This window comes from Phoca vitulina, unplaced genomic scaffold, assembly GCF_004348235.1.
Source record: "Phoca vitulina isolate PV1807 unplaced genomic scaffold, GSC_HSeal_1.0 scaffold1, whole genome shotgun sequence".
Classification (NCBI taxonomy): domain Eukaryota; kingdom Metazoa; phylum Chordata; class Mammalia; order Carnivora; family Phocidae; genus Phoca; species Phoca vitulina.
The window spans coordinates 74,926,154-74,946,508 of record NW_022589704.1 but is presented as its reverse complement, the minus strand read 5'-3'; the positions used below and the strand labels follow the sequence as shown (position 1 = coordinate 74,946,508).

At 34.6% G+C, this 20,355-nt stretch overlaps 1 protein-coding gene across 4 annotated transcripts in view; it reads left to right on the top strand.

The window, feature by feature from the left end:
- The window catches only part of GALNT13 (polypeptide N-acetylgalactosaminyltransferase 13), a 781,779-nt gene extending 764,396 nt beyond the window's left edge, over positions 1–17,383 (top strand). For all 4 annotated transcript variants that reach the window (XM_032410271.1, XM_032410279.1, XM_032410287.1 and 1 more), the window contains 2 exons: positions 874–1,008; positions 12,751–17,383. In XM_032410271.1, the coding sequence (XP_032266162.1) occupies positions 874–1,008; positions 12,751–12,891 (276 nt within the window). In that variant the 3' untranslated portion in view covers positions 12,892–17,383. The remainder of the gene's footprint in view (positions 1–873; positions 1,009–12,750) is intronic.
- The last annotated feature ends 2,972 nt before the right edge of the window (positions 17,384–20,355 follow it).

The following is a 20,355-nucleotide window of genomic DNA, read 5'->3' as shown; positions in this document are numbered from 1 at the left end:
CTGACTTCCTCTACTTTTACCAGACTGTTACGGGAAACTAAAAGATCCTCAGATAACCTTCCTCATTACACTCCCTCTTGACATTGTAAGGAAAAAAAGTACCCACAGAATACTGAACCATGCTTATCAGAGCGAACAGGAGAAAATTTTGTAATTATTAATAATTCTCGTGACCCTTTGATAATCAATGTTATAAATAAACTATTCATGCCAGTTTAAAACATGGAGATTATTATAGTATCAGCTTAAATTAGCTAACGTTGAATCTACGCTCCACCTTAACATTTCTTGGATATTTTGAGAAGAACTGAAGCCAAGCCCAGCTATAAACACATGAGAAAGATAAGCATAGAGCCTGCCTTTCTTTAATGAGGTCTCTAGAGAAGCTAATTCTACAACGTTTGGAAACACACTGACAATATTTAATAAAATGTACATGATGTTCTTATGGAGAGAAAGATTTAAACGTCTTTATGAAAAACATTATTCCCTCTATAGAGTTGGGGAATTGGTCATATGGTGGTGAGAACAAGGACTGCCCTCATATAGTCCCATATAGTTAACAAACTTTATTTTACTGAATCTGTTGTGAGATATATAAAGCAAGTACAGTGCAGGAAATATGGTGCCAGTAAATATGTGTGTTTAATAATTTAATGTGTTAAATTGAGGTTTCACAAAAACCTTATAACACAGATAACGCTGTCCCTGTTTTGCAGGCAGTTGAGGAAAAGGACTAGCTTTCTCAAGGTCACACAGCAGAGACTCTTTGAAAACACAAGTTGATATGAATGCTTCCACAGAGAAATCTGCTATACTGTGACTTTTTGTTTTTAAGGAGATTATTTTATTAGTTGAATTTTATATTTCCAGGTATTTTCTTATACTGCTGACAAAGAAATCCGAACCGATGACTTGTGCTTGGATGTGTCTAGACTCAGTGGACCTGTAATCATGCTAAAATGCCACCACATGAGAGGAAATCAGTTATGGGAATATGATGCTGAGGTATAGTCTTTTCCTTAATTTACTTATTATTTAGTGCTTAAACTCTGTTATATATTTCAAATACACTTCAATCCTAAGCTATTTTTCTACACTGGAAGAACTGTATTTTCAAGCATGCATGCTCCTATCTGATAGCATTAGGATGGTATAGTATATAAATAGGGTTTTGTCAAAGGAGTTCATTAGTGTAAAAAAATGAATAAGGAAAATAAAGTCATTTTTATGTGCTTACAGTGTGTTAGCACGTGTACATGCTTAACATAAATTAGGCAAGGGACCAGCTATGCTTATCTGAGAGGTATGTATGAAGATGCACATTATAGGACAATATCAACAATATTTCCATTTTTCAAATTTCAAATTGTATACTGTTGTAATTGGTGAAATTTATCCTCAATTTAAGGGGAAAAAAAGAAAAAAGCTGATAAGATTAGCATGAATGCTCTTTATAATAGTAAATAGTTTGCAAAATTCAATAAACTAATTAGGCACATAATCAGCTAAGCGGCATTTTCTCAATATAGCACATCTTTCTGATAGAAGAGAGGGAGAGAAAACAATAAAATTATGGTTGGGAATTTATAGCCAGGCAGTGTGTAAAAACCAGATCAACCATCAGATGGAGCTACTAAAAAAGAAATATTTTTTTCTCCATAAGGAAGTTGCCTTGAAAGTTTCATTTCTTTCAGTTCTCTTGGCTTAGCAAAATGAATTGGGTCATCTGTGTTACATTTTCCACATTATTAAATGGTTGGTGACTTATTTAAGATAAGAAATAAGCTACTCTTGCAAGATAAATAATGCATAGAGGCAAATGAATTTCACAAATGCATCTAAGTGTATCACATCACAAGTGTATCTAAGCCTAAGATACACTTCCGGTGTAACATTTTAAAAACTACAGAGTCCTTGGTGTTACTGATATTGCAACAAGGTCTTCTTTTTAAGAACCTTTTGAATGTCATTTCAATTTACATGATGTTGTAGTTTCTTAGCAGGAAAACTTAATGAATTTTTATGTGATTTGAAACTGATTGTGTAGGGTTAAAATTTGGCCTTAAAACTTATGTAATATAACCAAGCTCTTTGGACATACAATACTCTTCTTCTGGGACATAAGGAAGGGCAAACATCTCAAATCTTTCCTATAATGCACCAGTGTGTTCTGTTCAGTCTCTTGTCTCCCCAATACCTCATTTACCTCTGTCTGCCCCCCATTTTTTTCTCTTGAGGTCTCATCATCACCACTCTTTATATTAAGACTGCAGAAGATATTTCCTTCAATAATACATGGGGGTAAACCTGGAACCTTGGTTCCCTCCCTCTTTTATTAGGAAAAGTACAGATAAATGTACAGATAAAGGAGAAATCCTGCCAGGAGTATTTTTTTAAAATAATTTGTTGTTGTTGTTGTTGCTATTGCTCTTTAGTTTTCACCAGGAGCCCAGAACTTCACTGGGCTTGTGCTAAAAGTAAAGAAATCTAGCATGTATTTCTAAGGAAAGGGGAATGAGCGTACGTACTTTTTATAAGATGAAGCGGTGTTGAATTTCAGAATACCACTTAAAATCTTCAAACTTTTCTTTTGTCTTTGAGTAGATGATGGCTGCTATAGTCATAACTCAGATTCTTTAATTTCTGAAATAACTATATTGTTGGTACATAGGTGTATATTTTATGTTTTTATCAGCCAGTAGAAAGACTGTTGAATACTGAGGGATTTTGACAGAAAAGAGAAAAAAAAATAGGTTGCTTCACATAGGACATAGAAATGATTTTTGTAAATTTACTATTTTGGATAACTAATAGTTATGTATGGTAGGATTTTTCAAGCATCGTGGTATTTTGTATCATGTAAACTTTGTTTCTAGAACACACACAAAAAAGCTTATAATATGCCATAAATATTGAGAGATGGTTTTTAAATAAACAATCTGATCATTGTAATGATTATGTAACATAGCTTAATCTACTCTCCTATATGTTTATGTTTTCAAAATTCAAATTGTGATGTTCAACCTGCCTAAATTTAATATTTTAAATCAAAGTATAGATTTTTTTGCCAAATTTATGAATGTATAAATCACAATGTGGAGAAGTCACAAAAGAATTGAATAATTGTAGGAATCATGAATTGCCTTTCTGGAAATTTCAGCTTTGAATAAGATTGATTTTATTTGTGAAAAAGAAAGAAAGAGCCTTTTTTATTTTAAAGAAATTGAAATACAATACTTGGGGTCATTTTAGTCTACAGAATAGTCCCAACCCTTGCCACCCAAAGTGTGATTCTGGGACTAGTAACATCACCTGGGAACTCTTTAAAACTTAGGAATCTGAGAACCCTACTAGACACACTGTATCAGAGTCTGCCTTTTAACAAATCCCCAGGTCATTTACATGCATATTGAAGTTTGAGAAGGACAGGTCTAGACAGTGGCCAAACATCTACTTATCTTCCTTAGTCTTTTTATACACTGTTGGAATTATTGCAGAGTTAGGAAAAAGCATAAATACGCTTTGGAAAATGACAGGCCTCAAAGAGAGATAGGGGAGGGATAGGGAGCCCAAGGGTGAAAGATGCTGAGATGGGAAAGAGGAGTCATTGCCAAGTAGCCCTGGTCTGGCATCCACCCTGTGGGAAGTAGAAAGTACTGCTTGCTACTTCTTAAATTCAGTTCTTTAACTACTGCTGTCAAAGGCAAAATTATTTTTCTTTGAGAAACCTCCGAGGTGTTGTACTATCAAAGCAGAATAAAACTTGGTGGAGTTCACAGAATTACAAGAGCTGAAACTTTTCTTAAAGTTCTCTTCTTTCAGCCTTTATCAGGAGGAAAGTAAGCACAAAGATCACACCACCAGCAGCAGGGACGGAGTTCACTTCTAAGAAAGTAATCAAAGAAAGCTAGTTACCAGTACAATGTGAATCTCACAGTGTGAAGAGCTCAAATATTCCATCACTTTATCACCCATAGTACTTTCAGTTTTAGAAAAGCAAGTCGTAAATAGGAGGAGAATTATTGGAATATGTAGAGAAAAACTGAAACAGTATCATAAAGCCTCAAAACATGGAGTCTATCCAGTTTGCTTCTTAGGTGAGTGATGAGGGGAAAGAAAGGGAATGAAATTTATTGAGTGTCTAAAATTTCATCTGTTTTCTCAAGCAACTCTAACAATAGGCCTAGAAGATAATATTATTATTTGTATTCTTCACAATATTAAATGTAAGTTTAGAGTGTTTAAATAGCTTCTCTAGGTTTTAGACCTCAGGTTTCTGGCACTGAATTTAGTAATCTTTCGGGCGCCTGGGTGGCTCAGTTGGTTAAGCGACTGCCTTCGGCTCAGGTCATGATCCTGGAGTCCCTGGATCGAGTCCCGCATCGGGCTCCCTGCTCGGCAGGGAGCCTGCTTCTCCCTCTGACCCTCCCCCCTCTCATGTGCTCTCTCTCTCTCTCTCATTCTCTCTGTCTCAAATAAATAAAATCTTTAAAAAAAAAAAAAAAAAGGAAAAAAAAAAAGAATTTAGTAATCTTTCTACTATACCACATTGAAAAACTGGGAACAATTAGGTGCTTTTAATGATGCTGATCTGAAAAGCTAAATGTATTACTATAATAAATGAAAGGAATTATTAAATATTATCAATTATTTGTAGTACCAAATTTTATTCACATAGAATTTCTCCTTTCCTTAATAATTGGAAAGATATTCTGCAATAAACATTATCTATTTAGTTGAACAGTCATAAAACTACTTTGTCAGTATGGTCTAATTGCTTACAAACTTTACACATATTCATTATACAATTATGATCTAATTGCTTCTCCTTTTATTTGAATGAAACTAAGCACATGTTGGTAATAAATACATGTCTTTGGCCAACTTTGATTTGAAATATAGAGGTTCCTACCTTCTTAGCTAAATATTTTTTAACAGCCATGAATTTAATTCGGTACCACTTTATAGTGGTTAAATGTGTTCAATTTGAGGGCAACTGAGCATCCCTAGCAAAACTACAAGATCCTCACCTGGTCTAGAATCTCTTAAATAAATTACCCGAACACTTTGTTGCTATGAAAGCCTTTGCCACGGAATTAAAACAAAAAAAAAAGAAAAAAAGGAACCCTAAATTTCATCTCATTGAAACATTTTAAGGATTATTTTTAGGGGCTCCTAGGTGGCTCAGTCGGTTATGCATCTGCCTTTGGCTCAGGTCATGATCCCAGAGTTCCAGGATTGAGTCCTGTGTCAGGTTCCCTGCTCAGAGGGGGGTCTGCTTCTTCCTCTCCCTCTTCTCCTTCTCTCTCTCTCTCTCACTCACTCTCTCAAATAAATAAATAAAATCTTAAAAAACAGATTATTATTATAAAGTCCTATCATCCATCCATTCAATTTTATTCGGATTTTCTTATATTCTGTTTGAACATTGCAGTTGTGTTCCAATCCATCTGAAATTTACATTTTCTGACAATAAATGCACATAATCACATTTCTTTTAGAACATCCAAGCAGCTATATACAATGTAAGAATCTAATTTTAGAACAGAACACTTATGCTCAACAAACACTATGCAACAAAGAAAAAAATAAGGGAGCAAAATATGATGCTAAAAATAAGTCTTGTTTTTCATGTGACTGAGCAAGTTGACTGAGAAAATGAATTCAATATCCATCTGTATCAAATGTTTCCCAGAGTCACAAGATAAAGGATTTTTTTCAGTAGGTAAAATATGTCGGATTGATATTTACTGAAATCACAGAAGCTTATATTTAGACTTTACTTAAAACCTCCTCTTTTATTTACCTTTATCAGAAAGCAGGTAAATGGCAATATAATTTCAAGGTAAGTAATCTATAATGGCAACCCGGCCATTTCCCTGTGTAGAACTCCTAATAAAAACAGTGGCTCAGTTTACCTTTAGAAGGCTGTGTATATCTGACTAGTATTACCTTTCCATATTCCCATTGACCCCATAGCTGTGGTTTCTTACGTAGACTCAATTAGTGAATAGGAACTTCCGTAGTATAGTAGTGTAATTTTAGTTTTTGTTTCTTAAACATTGACACTCGGTCTTTAGAATACTCATATTCTGTTCTAATGAAACATGGTTCACCTTCTCAGGAGATCATACTTAATATTTTGAATAATAACTTTATTATATTAATTTTTTAAAAAATATGATTTTGTACTATATCAATAGGGGAAATCTTACTGCCTTGGCTATGAAATATCTGTAACAGTCTTTTTTCTTACTTTGTTTATCATCATATATAACCATCGAGTTTCATTTTAAACTTTTTAACTCTTTCAACTAAACTTCATTTTAGTATGGCATGTTTTACACCGAGGCCTATGTGATTGACTCTAATCAACCATGCAGTCACTTCTGCTCATTAAATTATCAGGTTTTGCACTTAGTGCTTTTTAACAAAGAAGGTACAAAAGTATGACTTGATTTTACAATTTTGTAAGTCTTACTTTATCATTCACCTTGTTTTCCTAGACTGATTTCAATAGTAATTGCCTCTTCAAAAGGGTAGATTGAGGGATACTCCATGACACATCTTGTCTTAGATAGTAAAACATACAGATATGTTTAAAAACAGGAGTTATAATCATTTTCTTGTATATCTTAAAGCAGTATGGCTAAAATTCTGTCAGGAAATACTAGTGCTTTATACCTCAGAGGGAGAATAATTAAGTAATGTTATAAACAAAAACCAATACTAGCTTAGGGTTCATGTTACCCTGTTTTCTAGTCAATATTTTAAATGAAGCAATAGGAGAAGATACGTGGCAGTATGCTTCCTATCAGCTGGTTCTGTCACATTACCTTCAAAACTGAGTGAACGTGACAGTCTTCCCGTGTTGTGAGAGGCATTTGCAACAAGTATGGTAAGGGCTGATATGCTTAATAAAGAGGATTTAAAAGGAAAAAAAATGTACACCCAATATAAAAATAAGCAAAGTCTTGAATAATCAGCACAGGAGAAATATTTAACTTTATTTTTCCATTTTCATTGGCTATTTATAACTATCAAAAATACATACATAAAAAATCATTTCATCTGTGTTCTTTTATCTCTTTCTTTATCCTATGTCAAGAAATGTTTTTAATGGGACACACAATACTGGTGTAGGTGTAGTAAAACTGACATGCAATACAGTACCCTGGCATAGAATAAGCACAAGAAATGTTAGCTGCTACTGTTATTATTACAAAATGATTATTATAGATTTTTAAAAACTTTGCCGGTATGTATTAAAACGTTCATACCTTTTCACCTTGTGATTTCACATCTAAGAACCATTTCTGAATAAATGGTTATAGATGTGGAGAGAGATGTTCAGAGATGTTTGTTATAGCATTATTTATAATAGCTCCAAATTGGAAAAATAGTCCCCCCAAATGGAAAAGTGAAATGACTTCTGGCAAATCTACTTTGTAGAAATTGTGTGTTTCTTATATTTTTAGATTATTTTAATAAGACAGATGATAAGAAATGATAAAACCCACGATAAAGTGGGAGTATATATGATTGGATGAACACAATTAATGCATTTGCATAATATAAACACTAAAAATAACTAGAAAACACATAAAATATTAGTAATTGGTATCTCTTCTAGACAGAATACTCAGAAAAATAAGTAAACTACACTTCTTTTTCAAACAAATGAAAACACTAAATGTTTTTGTAGGTTTTTTTTAAATGAAAAATACCCTTCATCTCAATGGGATTATTTGAGATTTCTAATTTTTCTTCTGGTTTAATGGCTTTTCAGAAGCATCAGGAGTGAAAGTTCTTTGAATTTTTTTCATGGTCATTCATATGATAATATTTTGGGGGGAAATATTACAAATGTTTTTTCATGGAAAAAAAATTATACTGTACTTACATTCTGGAGTTATATTTCCTGAGTATAAGTAAGATCAAGTTTTGTTTCATTTTAAATGAAGGGCAACTTTATAATTCATTTTTCTTTTTAATAACAGATGAAATTCACAATCACTAACACTGGAGTTTTTGATGTTAACATGACATTTATCAAGAAAAATTTGATTTAAAAAACATCACTGAAGGTAGAGGATTAACAAGCTTAGGAATTTTAAACAATATAGATAGGAAATTCAGGTATGGTTAAAAAAAACAAAAACGAAGACAAAACTAGCCTCCGTAATAAATCAAACCAAGTTCATTAACTTTCTAATTGACATTTAGATGAATGTGGCCGTGCCTATGTACAACTCTGTTAACACAGGTTAGCCCTGTGAAAACATAGTGGAAACAATTCAAGTACCACACTGTACAAAGTGAAGCAAAGAGTTAAAGCTAAATCATCCCCTAGATTTTCCCCTGGATCCACTCAAATTTAGGGCAAAGGAATGAAGAAGCCAAGAACCATAACTTGAAAACTCTCTGGATAGTCAACGGTTTTGAATATCTCTTCACAAAATAACTCATTTAGCACTAAAAAACATTTTATCCCTAGAATGAACACTGAGAATATACCTTTTCTGTCCAAAATAACCTTTGCTCAAGATGTTTCACCATTTGATCTCAGGCTCTTCTCCAGCTTCCCAGGCTTATCTTCATTTACCCCTACTTACTACAGTTGATACTAATGCCATCTAAAAAGGAGGTGGCTCCTAGTTCCATGGATGCAATTACTGTGATGTGTGCTTGCCATCCTTATCCAGTAGAAATTGTATGTTGCTGAGAATGATTGATTGATTACTGCCTTTGTACTTGATTTTGTCATTATTCATTATTTTCTTTGTCAAACAGACCCACACTCTTCTTCATATAATCACCCAGTCCTGTCTCTCAGTAAGCAAAGTAGCTGATGGCTCCCCGCAGTCCACTGTGGAAACATGTAATGATAGCCCTTTGCAAAAATGGCTACTAAGAAACTATACAAGAATGGAAGTTTTTAGAAATATTTTTGAGAATCCTACTGATTATATTCTCTAATAAGTTTTGAAAATTTGTGTTGTAGACTGTGTTAAATTTATTTTACTATTTTTGTTATGTTCTGTTATTGAAATCTAGAAACTTCTTTAAAATGTACTTAAGAAAAATCTATATGTGCTGTTTCTCCATGGAATTATTTTTCTGTCTTTTACTTCTTAGCTGCTTATTAATTTGGAAGCTAACTATATTAAGTATTGTTTGGTCTATTATTAATTAATAAGTATTTTCCAGTTTTCACTTTATTGCAAATATTTATACATGCATAAATATAATTAATGGAATACATTATGAAATTAGCTCCTTTTTAGGCTAACTATAGCCATGTTCATGTAACAGTAGATTTTGCATTAGAGCTGAGAAAAATCAGTTAAAAAAAAACTAACATAGCCAAAAAAAGGATTGTTTTTGGAACATTAAAATTAATTAATTTTATTAATTTTTATTCCAGTACTTCCATTGTGTGCAGATTTAGGAGAGCTTTTCTAGAATTTAACCTGAAACTTTAAGCAAATGCATTTTTAAAAAACTAAGATGTAATTTTCAATAACTTTATAAATTATATCTAAGTATTTCTTTGTGGTTGGCAAAGCGATATAATAATAAAAGCTTTTTAAAAATTTTGTCTCTTATCACTTGTGTGATTTGTGAATATCTTCTCAGTAAGCAATAAAATGAATCATTATTCAGTTGAAGTCAAAAAACTGTTATGGAATTTTTAGAAAGAGGGCAAATAAGAATATGTCCTTGTTCTTGATCTTAGGGGATTATTGTCCTGTAAATAAAGGATATTACATTGTGCAGTACCTTCCTATGAGAACACATGGGAAGTTAGGGAATTATTCTGGTTCCAGTGAACCAGTTAAAGGTTGTTAGTAGAAGACACAATTGAGCTTGGAATGCTCATGACAAGGCTGAATGAGGTATAGAGAGGTGTGGAGAGAAGGGGCATTGTTTACATTAGAACTACATTTGAGATGTGTTAGAAGGCTGGGAAAGTCTGGACTCTGCACAGAGAACTTGTGTACAAGGCAATTTACATATGTTTGTTTCCAAAGCTTACCTGGCAGTGTAACGCCCAACAAGGGGTCTTCTTAGGCTTAACCAGACATTTAGTCTCATGAGTTTACTTACAGAATTCTGCGACAGAAACCACAACTTGCTTCTCTCAGCAGACCTTGTAGCAATTCATATTAGCCTGAGGGGAGCCAGCTTTTCCACAGGTGACAGCCTGCTGTGAGGGGATGAGAGTCTTATCAGGCTGGTGTGGCAACCATCCCAGCTTGATAGGTTTATGACCCACCGAGACAAATCTCTGTAACAACTCCATAGGCCCAGCTCCCAGGAAGCCAAGAGCGTATGCAGAATTATAAGTCTTGGCGCTTTGAGAAGTCCACGATTTGGTTTCCTATCAGGTATTTGTAATGAAGTTTATCAGATACAGATGCAGTTTATCCTTCAGAGGTTATTTTTACCATAAGCAATGTTGCCTAGAAACATGTTAACATTGTTACTCTTACCAGATTGCTAAGGGATCACAGTTACATAGTTGACTAAAGGTTAACTTTTTTAAGCAGCAGAGAAAAGGGCATTTTTAAACACTTGTATAATTACGCATTTTCTGACAAAGAATCTGATTCCTCAGAATGATTTGGTAGCTTTCCCAAATTTTTATGGCAAGGAATTCACACGTAGGTCTGTCTGACCCTAAACTGGTCTTTCTACCGCACTCCATTAAAAAGAAGAGGTTTTCAGTGAGTTGTTTGTTATCTTTACGATGGTGGCTTTTGACTAATGAATTCCTTCAAAGAAAATACTTTTTACAAAAAAAATACTAATCTTTTTAAAACTATCATCATTTGAGTACTTGACAACACATATTCGATCTGATCCTTAAAGTCACATACTTTTTAAAAAAAAAAAAAGATCTAATAGAAGCAAGCAAAGGTAAATGGCTTTTTTTGAAAGAGGACATATATACACAAAGGACCTCAGGTATGTAACAAAAATAAATAATATTTTGTTGATTTTAACTAAAACTTTCTAGGGAAAAAAAATGTTTTGTTTTGTATCTTTTTTTTTTCAAATTGGTTGCTGGTTCATAAGCCAACAGCATCATTTCTGGCACCATAAGCATAAATCAACCATCTTCTTGCCTATCTTTGGCCTTTGGTCATTTCATCTTTTCTCTCTCTCTCTCTCTCTGTGTCTCTCTTTTTTGTACAAATAGCTTGATTTCATGTATTGAAAGAGCAACAAAAGCCTCAATCTTGAAATCTCCTTCCTGTCTAATAGCCTTGTGCTTTTAATTTCCTGCTCGTTGCCAATGAAGCATCCCACCACAAGCCTGTTTTCCATTCAGTCTTTCCTCAGGACAGTACAGCCCAGGGTATGCAGTCCTAATCCAAACAAATTAAAATTGTCCAGGCAGTGTTTCTCCACCATTTTTTATTGCATCCGCCCTGTATTTTTTTAAAATCCAACTTCCAGTGTAATTTCAAGAGCTGCCCCCTGCAGAAATGTTTGTTTACCTTTAATTTTAGTATTGGCAACAAAAGTATATGGTGTGCTGTTTTTCGAGATATACCTGCAAATCACCTCCCATACATTCAAACGCTTTTCTTCTGGTTTAGGGTTTTTCATATAAAATGGTTCTAGGCATTGCCCATGAAACTGAGCAGAAATGTATATAATACGTGTGCATAAATTAATCTGTATAAAACACGTGGTCTTAAAATGTATATCTGGGGGTGCATGGTTAGCTCAGATGGTTAAGTGTCTGCCTTCAGCACAGGTCACGATCTCTGGGTCCTGGGATCAAGCCCCAAGTTGGGCTCCTGGCTCAGCAGGGAATCTGCTTTTCCTTCTCCCTCAACCTCTCTCCCCTGCTCATTCTCTCTCTCTCTCTCTCTCTCTTTCTGTCTCAAATGAATAAATTAAAAAAAATCTTTAAAATATATATCTGAAAAGTTCAAAAAATATGATTTCAAAATATAAATGTAAACTCAAGACAGAAGACATGTGATGACTGGTTCACATGCTACAATTACTGGAATTACATTTCAGCATTCAGGTACTGAGAGGATGCTTATTAATGAGTATCGTTATTATGCACAAAGTAAAATGCACATATAATATTTCAAAACATAAGACCATAACATCTCTTTTTATATTTGGTATTGCTATTTTTTAAGATGCTTAAAAATGAAAACCAAAATATGGTGAGCATACTATCAAGTAACACAGGCCTTTGTTGCTATTGCTATTATAATCATTTGTCTACACTGAATGTCTCATAGGCACAGATACTATGGAGTGTTTAGTATTTTGAAATGGGAACATCTCTAGCGGTTTTGTTCATTTGGGTCACAGCTGTGACATCTCTTTGCATGTTTACCAAATGGTTACTGAATCAACACATGCCTAAGAAAACTAAGCTTTTGTGAAAGCATGTTAATATTTGCAGCCCTCAAGTGAACTCAGAGCTCACAAATGGGCTTTCTGCAAAGGAGCCTGAATTCTTGGCAATGCATGATAAATGTCAGCCAATTTCTTTAACCATCTGCAGCTAAAGGTGCATTAGACAATGAAGAAACTGTAACCGTGAAACTTGTGTAATAATTCAGAGCCATGTGCACAGTTCATTTTACAAACATATAACTGTGTGCACTAAAAACAATTATAAAGGATTTTTTAAAAGAGATTTAATCTAATGAACTAGTGAAGTTAAAGATAAAATAGGTTGCACTGATTATTGGTTATCTTTTACAGAGACTCACCTTGAGACATGTTAACAGTAACCAATGCCTCGATGAACCTTCTGAAGAAGACAAAATGGTGCCTACCATGCAGGACTGTAGTGGAAGCAGATCCCAACAATGGCTGCTAAGGAACATGACATTGGGGGCATGAAGATCGTTTCCCCAAAGCCATGAAAGTGTCTACACTTTTGTTTTTCCATTATTTCAATTAGGGAAAGATATTAACTTTGCTGAATTGAAAGTTTTAAAATCCTTTTAGTATTCTAAAATACAGTTGTTTATAATTCATTTTTAGGAATGTTTGCTTATTTCCCTACTAAAATTTGTATCTGATCAAAAGAAGCACATACACTATATAAATAACAGCAAACTGTTATTAAACATCAGAACAACTTGAAAAATAAATTGGGTTTGCTTTAAAACAATAATCTCTATTGTCCTCATCTCATAAGGTCAGTCAGGGGCTTATTTTAATTTTTTTTTGTCACAGTGATTGAAAGAGAGACAATGTAAATGCCTTATAAAATATCTTCATTATGATATATTATCAATTGTTTTAAAAACTCACTCTGTTTCTAATGGACCTTCATGGAAACATGTTGGATTTCTATGTCAACAACAAGGCCACATATTGAATTATTTCTGAGCAGTGAATTCATCGTACAAGATAAGTTTCAATTTTGTAGGAAAAAGATTACATTGGATATTGACTTCTCATAGAGTCCTTATAAAAGCATCACCATTAAACAAAATAGAGGAGAATTTGAAAGTTCAATTTCAAGTACATGAAATCGGAGGAAACTAGCTAGGCATTGAGGGGAGCAAGATAAAGCGAAATTGAAAAAAAAAAAATCATTTTAAAAGACATTCTGTTCGGGTTGCGATCACTCCTAGCACAGGTTGAGCATAACAATCATCTTGGTCCCAGAGTTGATGCTGGAAATTCAATTCTTAACCACTGCCTCTGTCCCACAGAAACTATACAGACCCTTTTCACGCTAGAGAATGACATATCTCTTATGCTGTACAGAATTGTAGGTGAAGGGTAGAGTACTTTCCATAATTTTTAATTCTTTGGCATTTGAAGATTCTAGTTAGGCCACTATTACCATTTTAATTTTATGTTTTAAAAAATAATGTGCTACTATCAGAATTTCACTGCCATCCAATAGAATCTAAAGTTTTCACCTGGGGAATGAACTCAATACACATCCATTAAACTTTTATTTTAATTAAACTGCTTAAAATCATTTGCCATAAATTATAGTTCAAGGAAGACAATCATAATTAGACCAGCTTCACATGTTCTTTTTCCATCTTAAAACCCTTTATGTTCAAAATACATGAGCAGAAGATGTGAAAAGGAAAGAAAATTTATCTGAGATTTGTGCTATTAAATTTTAGGATCTGATACCATTTAAAATGCTCATAAAGTTGCCCAACGTATGTATCTTATTCATTATAAGTGCACTCAGCTGCTAATAGAAATTTAGGGGGAAAATGGGAGAAGCATCCCCTGGAGCAGAAGATGTTACATCTTTGGCCCTCATCTTTTCTTAAAAATCTCTGAGAGAAACTTTTAATCAGTATGGCTACACACAAACTCTCTTTCTTTGTCTCTTTCTCTGTCTCTCTGTCTGTCACACATACACACACACACACACACACACACACACACACACTGCTTTATAATAAGAAGGAGAACACTTTCTGAAGGCCAATAAAATCCTGTATGATTTTCCCATCTAGCATCCCTTTCTCTTTTGGCTGTATACTGGTACAACTCTAAAGATTTCTACAACCTGAAGCATTTCAGGTTTACTCCTTAAAGTGTGCACACCCTTCACCTCAAGGTGGCTGGGAATCCCTGAATCTCCTAAAATTTTAAACAAAAGTTTGAATGTCAGGGCATATTGTTTTGAGGAAAGAATCTGTAGCTTCCAGCAAACTTCAAAGGAAGCTATGACTCCCAAGAGCTATTGAACCACTGCCTTAAATTGATAGTGGCCTCACAAGACAACCCAAGGTTTGACTTAACAATCACATTTTCCATTTTGCTCTCTTTTCTTTCTGTCCTGACTAAAATACAGTAAAATGTCCCTGCACAGCATTCTTCCTTAAACTAGAAAAGCTCAAACCCTCAAACCCTCTTTTATACTATCTGTTCCACTTATTGTGGATTTGTCAATCAAAATGCTTACGTTATCTACAAAATGGTCAATGACACATTTTTTTAATATACAGCTGCTCCATGGGAACTGAATTTGACACATTTCAGCAGCATTTTAAATATTTGAAAGTCCATTATGGTCATAGCAACAACACAGGAAAAATTAAAACTGTGTAAGTTTCATGCCAGAGAAGATTTTCAAAGAACCCTCAGATGGTTTAAACACATTGTGTTAGAGTATTTAATAAACAAACAAAAAAATGCCATAAAATATAAAACACCAAAACCCAGAAAGCAATGACTAACATTCAGTTTAAGCAAAAAAATCTACTGTATTCAGCACAGAACATTAAAAATGATGATCGGCTTCACAATGCGTTCATCTTATCCGCGGGGCTAGACTAACAAATATTTCAAATGATTTCAAACTTCCCCTTCTGATGTCTTCCCCACAGCAGAGTTATTGCCAATTCCATCTTGCCAGATGTCGAGATCAAAAACCTCAAGTCACTTTTGATTCCTCTGTTTTTCTCTCAACTTTCATCTAATCCATCAGCAAATTCCCTTGATTCTATATTTGAAGTATAACCAGAAGCCAACGACTTCCCACCGCAGCCACTGTGTGCCACCACCTCTAGCTTTCTAAACTGTGGTATGCTTATCATTTGGTTCCCCTGATTTCCCAACCCTTGCCTCCAACAGGCTTTATCAGTTACAGCAGCCGTAGGGATTTAGTTAAACATCAATTCAATTGTGTCACTTCTTTGCTCACCACCCTCCAATGACTTTCCATGTGTCTCTAACCAAATTCCTTACAGCGGTCTCCAAGGTCCTTGGTGAATGACACCGCTCTCCTCACGCACATGCGCACGAGCCCCCGCATCCCGGGCAAGCGCTCCTTTCTTACTGCATCTGCTCATGCTGCCCCTCACGTGCTCCACTCTGGCTGCCAAGCAGGTTTTTGTCTTCTTGTTTTGCTCCCTCTGTCCCACAGAGTTCTCTCACCTCACTTTCTTTAGGTAGTCTCATCGGTAAGGCAAACCCTTCTCCCTCGTACCCTACCTCTCCCCTGTATGTTCTAGGACAAACTACAAATTTGCTTTTTTTTTTTCCTGTCTACCCTTCCACCTCTTCCCCCTTCCCAACATTCTCATCACACACCCTAGAATGTAAGCCCCATAAAGGCCAGGCTTTGCCAGTTTTATTCACTGTGTTATCCCCAAGCATCTAATATAGTTCTGGGCACAAAGTAAGTATTCTTTAAATATTTCTTGAATTAATGAACTGAAAAATGGGTGTTAAAGTTGCTAAATGCTACTGTAGCATATCTTTTTTTTTTTTTGCACTGTATTTTAAAATTTTTAAATCTAGTAATATATTTAGACAAGATTTGCATAACTTTGTCTCCAAATGATAATTTTCTCCCTAATATTCTTAACAATAAAGTAGGGACTATATTTTGATCTCTATGGTAAAATAGCCTGCCTTATGGAAGTGAAATATGACATTTTATAAACATGCTGCTCTATTATATAAGTTGCTTTATGAAGATAAAATTTTTATTTTTATTTTTTGGTTGTATTCCATGGCTACCTGAAGGAGTGAGATTTTTTTATTTTTAGAGTGGAGACATGTCATCCTCTTAAAAGTCGTATGTATTTTCAGTTTCATAGGAGCTATTACTGGTGTATTTTCTAAGTACAAGTCTATGAATGGAACACAAACATAGTAACTTTGAGAGGAATTTACAGATGATCTATTCCTTCCTTCTCCATTTACAAATAAGACCAACATCCAGATATGTAATGTGGCCTGCCTAGGGGTCAGACAACTATAAACAGTGTTCCCAGGACTCATCATTGTTAATATAACCTAATACTGTCTTCAATTAAAAAGCATTCAAAAATAAAGTAGAAAGGGTACAATAATGAGAAAAAAAAGTCTTCATTAAACATTTTGTGCTAAGTACATTGACTTTTTTGAGATATATTACTTCTCACTGCCTTTCATATTTAAATAAGATTAGTTCTACAAAATAATACCACAGGAAATAAACACCGGTAGCAAAAATAAAGAAATTAACAGGAAACAGCATGATTACAGAACATCCTGGCATTACTGGCCAAAATGGGTTTCAGGGAAGCAAAGCCTCTTAAGCAGTAACTAATGGAGCATACCCTCCCCTCACTTCTATTTTCCATATAATTATGTTCAAGTTAAAAATGATTGGCCTACAGCTTGCACAGAGCATTAGACCATCTATTACTGTGAACACTGGATAGATTCTAGGCTATGCAGGTTTAAAGACTACAGGGTAATCAGCAGAGACTTCTAGGCTTCCCAGTGGAGCTCTCTAGACTCTAGTAAACACAACCCATAAATTCAATTTTGCCATGGTTCTTAGAAAGAGCCTAATAAATAAAAATGGGGAAAAAAAGCAAAGAGAGAGAGAGAGAGAAAGAAAGAAAGGAAGGAAGGAAGGAAGGAAGGAAGGAAGGAAGGAAGGAAGGAAGGAAGAAAAGGAAAGAAAGAAAGAAAAAGAAAGAAAGAAAGAAAGAAAAAGAAAGAAAAAGAAAAAGAACTACTAGAGTAAAACAACAGGCATGAGTTTACCTTTTTTTTTTGTGTGGGAAGTTAAGAGAATAGTATGAATTGGTTCAGTAAACCTTAAAATATTGGCTGCCCACTTACATTATTTTTTACCACTTGAGAAATGATGATCATATGTGATCACAAACATTTTATTTGCATCTTATTTATAGATGTTCGGTCTAGTCTCAGATGAGGCAAAACTTATACGCATTCATAAGTCATAAAGTGTGCTAATTTGACAAATATGAAGAGTTCAAGAAATTCAAGATCTTAATGGATGTGTCATCATCCACAAGCTGTCTTTCTGCAGAGCAGATATCTGCAAACTTTTAATAAATTTCCAATTCAGATGGACAGCAAAAATTCAATTAAGTCTTAAAGCAGTTTGTTTTTCAAGATTCAGCCACTACCCACCACTTGTTTCTTATTTTTCCCCCAATATGTCTAAGCATGGAATAGACGAAATCAGCACTCTTCCGTATAGCACATGAACACATCTGGTGTGACTACACCATGCTCAAACTGCTATTAAGTATCAGCTGTTGTAGGAATTAAGGTGTTGAATGAACACCAGCAATGTATTTTAAATAGTTTGTGTACATTTGTGTCCAACTTTTGTTTCATATTGTTCAATAAATTCTAAAGGCAATTTTCATTGTATGTGTTCAAAAAATCTCTCTGAAATACTAGTGATGCAGGGCAGCTCTTTTGTTAACCATCTTTTAAGATAAAGACCATTTCTATATTAACCAATGTCATCATTATATAAAATTATTTTGTTTTTGTTTTTATCTAGGGAGAACAAATCACTTAACATTTGATTTTTAATGAGTTCGAATGAGAATGGAACATTAGATGATTAAGGCTATATCTATAATGGTTTAAAAAATGAAATTTTCATCATGCATTTAATTTGGTGTAAAGATGAACGTAAGCTGCTGCTTGGTTTCAGTTGTACTTTCTGCTAAAAATAGCACAAGTGAAAAAAGAGAACTTGATGATTATATGATTTTTCTTTTCTTTTGGAGCTTTTGTTTTTTCATTGAGTGTAGCCACAGCTAAAGCAAAATAATTTCAAAAATCTTTTAGATATATGCTTGGCACACAGTTCTTTAACTTTATAAAAGTAGCTTGTGCATAAAGAATTACACATTTTAAATATTGTAAGCATTACTAAATGGTATAATTGTTCTTTTGCTATAAATTTAAATATTTATATGTTTTTGTAGAATTAAAAAATACCAATTTAGTTTTCCTTGCTATATGTTGTCTTTTTTTTAAAAAAGAAGTTGTTAGTATTTTAAACAGATAAACAAGTTCAGTATTTTATGCTTATGCTCCATTTTGTAGATGATTTAAATAAATGATTAAGTGCCTATGGATATCTCTTAGCAGTAAGAAAATATTGTGATCCTAGTACAATTTTGATAGCAAAAAAATATATAAAGTAGAAACATTAAAATGTGCATGGTTTTAAGAATTTATCATTTTATTTATTTTTGTTCTAAAATGTTATTTTTTCTCTTTTTCTGTTTTATAAAAATGACTTGAGCAGAAAAGCTAAAATGTTTCATATTATATGATGAATGTTATTTCCCAGACTGCTGTGAGTCCTGGCCAGTTCCTTGCTTCTGATACTGGAATTCTGGAATACAGTCCGTCAGGGCTAAGAGGCGAGGGTGGACGAGGCTACACACTCCCAAGGGCAGTGATTCCCCAGGATCAACCACACACAGACTCAAGGGGGAAAATGATAGATCATTTCCTTTGCTAAGTTGGAAGAAAGAAGGAAGAAAAAAAAAGGAAGAAGGAGAGAAGGAAGGGGGGGAAGGTGGGAGTATTCTAACACAATTTTCATATTTTATTTTGTTCTGAAGAAGACTTACCTAAAATATTGCTTGCATGATTCAGAAGCTCATTGATTTGCAAACATCATGAATACCTCACTGGTTTTCCGAAAATTTTTCTATGACTGTCAGTAAGAGTAAAGAATGTTTTCTTGTTATATGTTGTCTTTATTTTTTTTAAGATGTATTCATTTATCCCAGAGAGAGAGAGAGAGAGGAAGGCAAGGAGAGGGGTGGAGGGAAAGGAACCCAAGCCAACTCCCCACTGAGCGCAGAATCCCATTGGGCTCCATCCCACGACCGATGAGATCATGACCTGAGCCAAAATCAGGAGTCAGACATTGGACACTCAACCGACTGAGCCACCCAGGCGCCCCACTAGACTTTGTGTCTTACACACACTAAGTCCCTTTTTGGCTTTCTGTAACCAGGTGGGACTCCCTATTACACCTGCTTTCTTTCTGCTACCTTCTGTTCTCTTAACTCTTGCCCCACCGTACAGCCTTGCATTTCAAATGCCAACCAGGTGAACCCAGTAAAGCAGCACCATCCACCTCAGGTTTTGGCAGTCCTGTACCTTACCCTGTTTTGCTTCTCTTCAGCCCCTGGCAGAAACAAAACGTGGACTCTTCGGCTCAACAACTGCACATTCCCGCCTCCTCGGTGGAGGAGCTGTTTGCTGGTCTCCGCTAACTCCCTCTTCTCTGACATAACAATTATTTTTTTCCACATGACAGAGGATATTAATTACCAATCTCAGCTTCTACTATCGGAGTTGGCAGATAGAGAGTTCACTGAATTTCTGCTGACAAATCTCTTCACCAATTTTGTGGAGTGGAAACCTAGATAAACATGCAAACATCTGTTCACAATTTTCTCTGCTAATGAGACACATGAGCGTGGTGCAGCAAGCGCCCTTTGTAGACCACGTGGTAACTTATTTCAGGCAGAGACTAAGAGATCAAGACTATCTAAGCAATTGAAAATGGCCTTCACAAAGATGAGT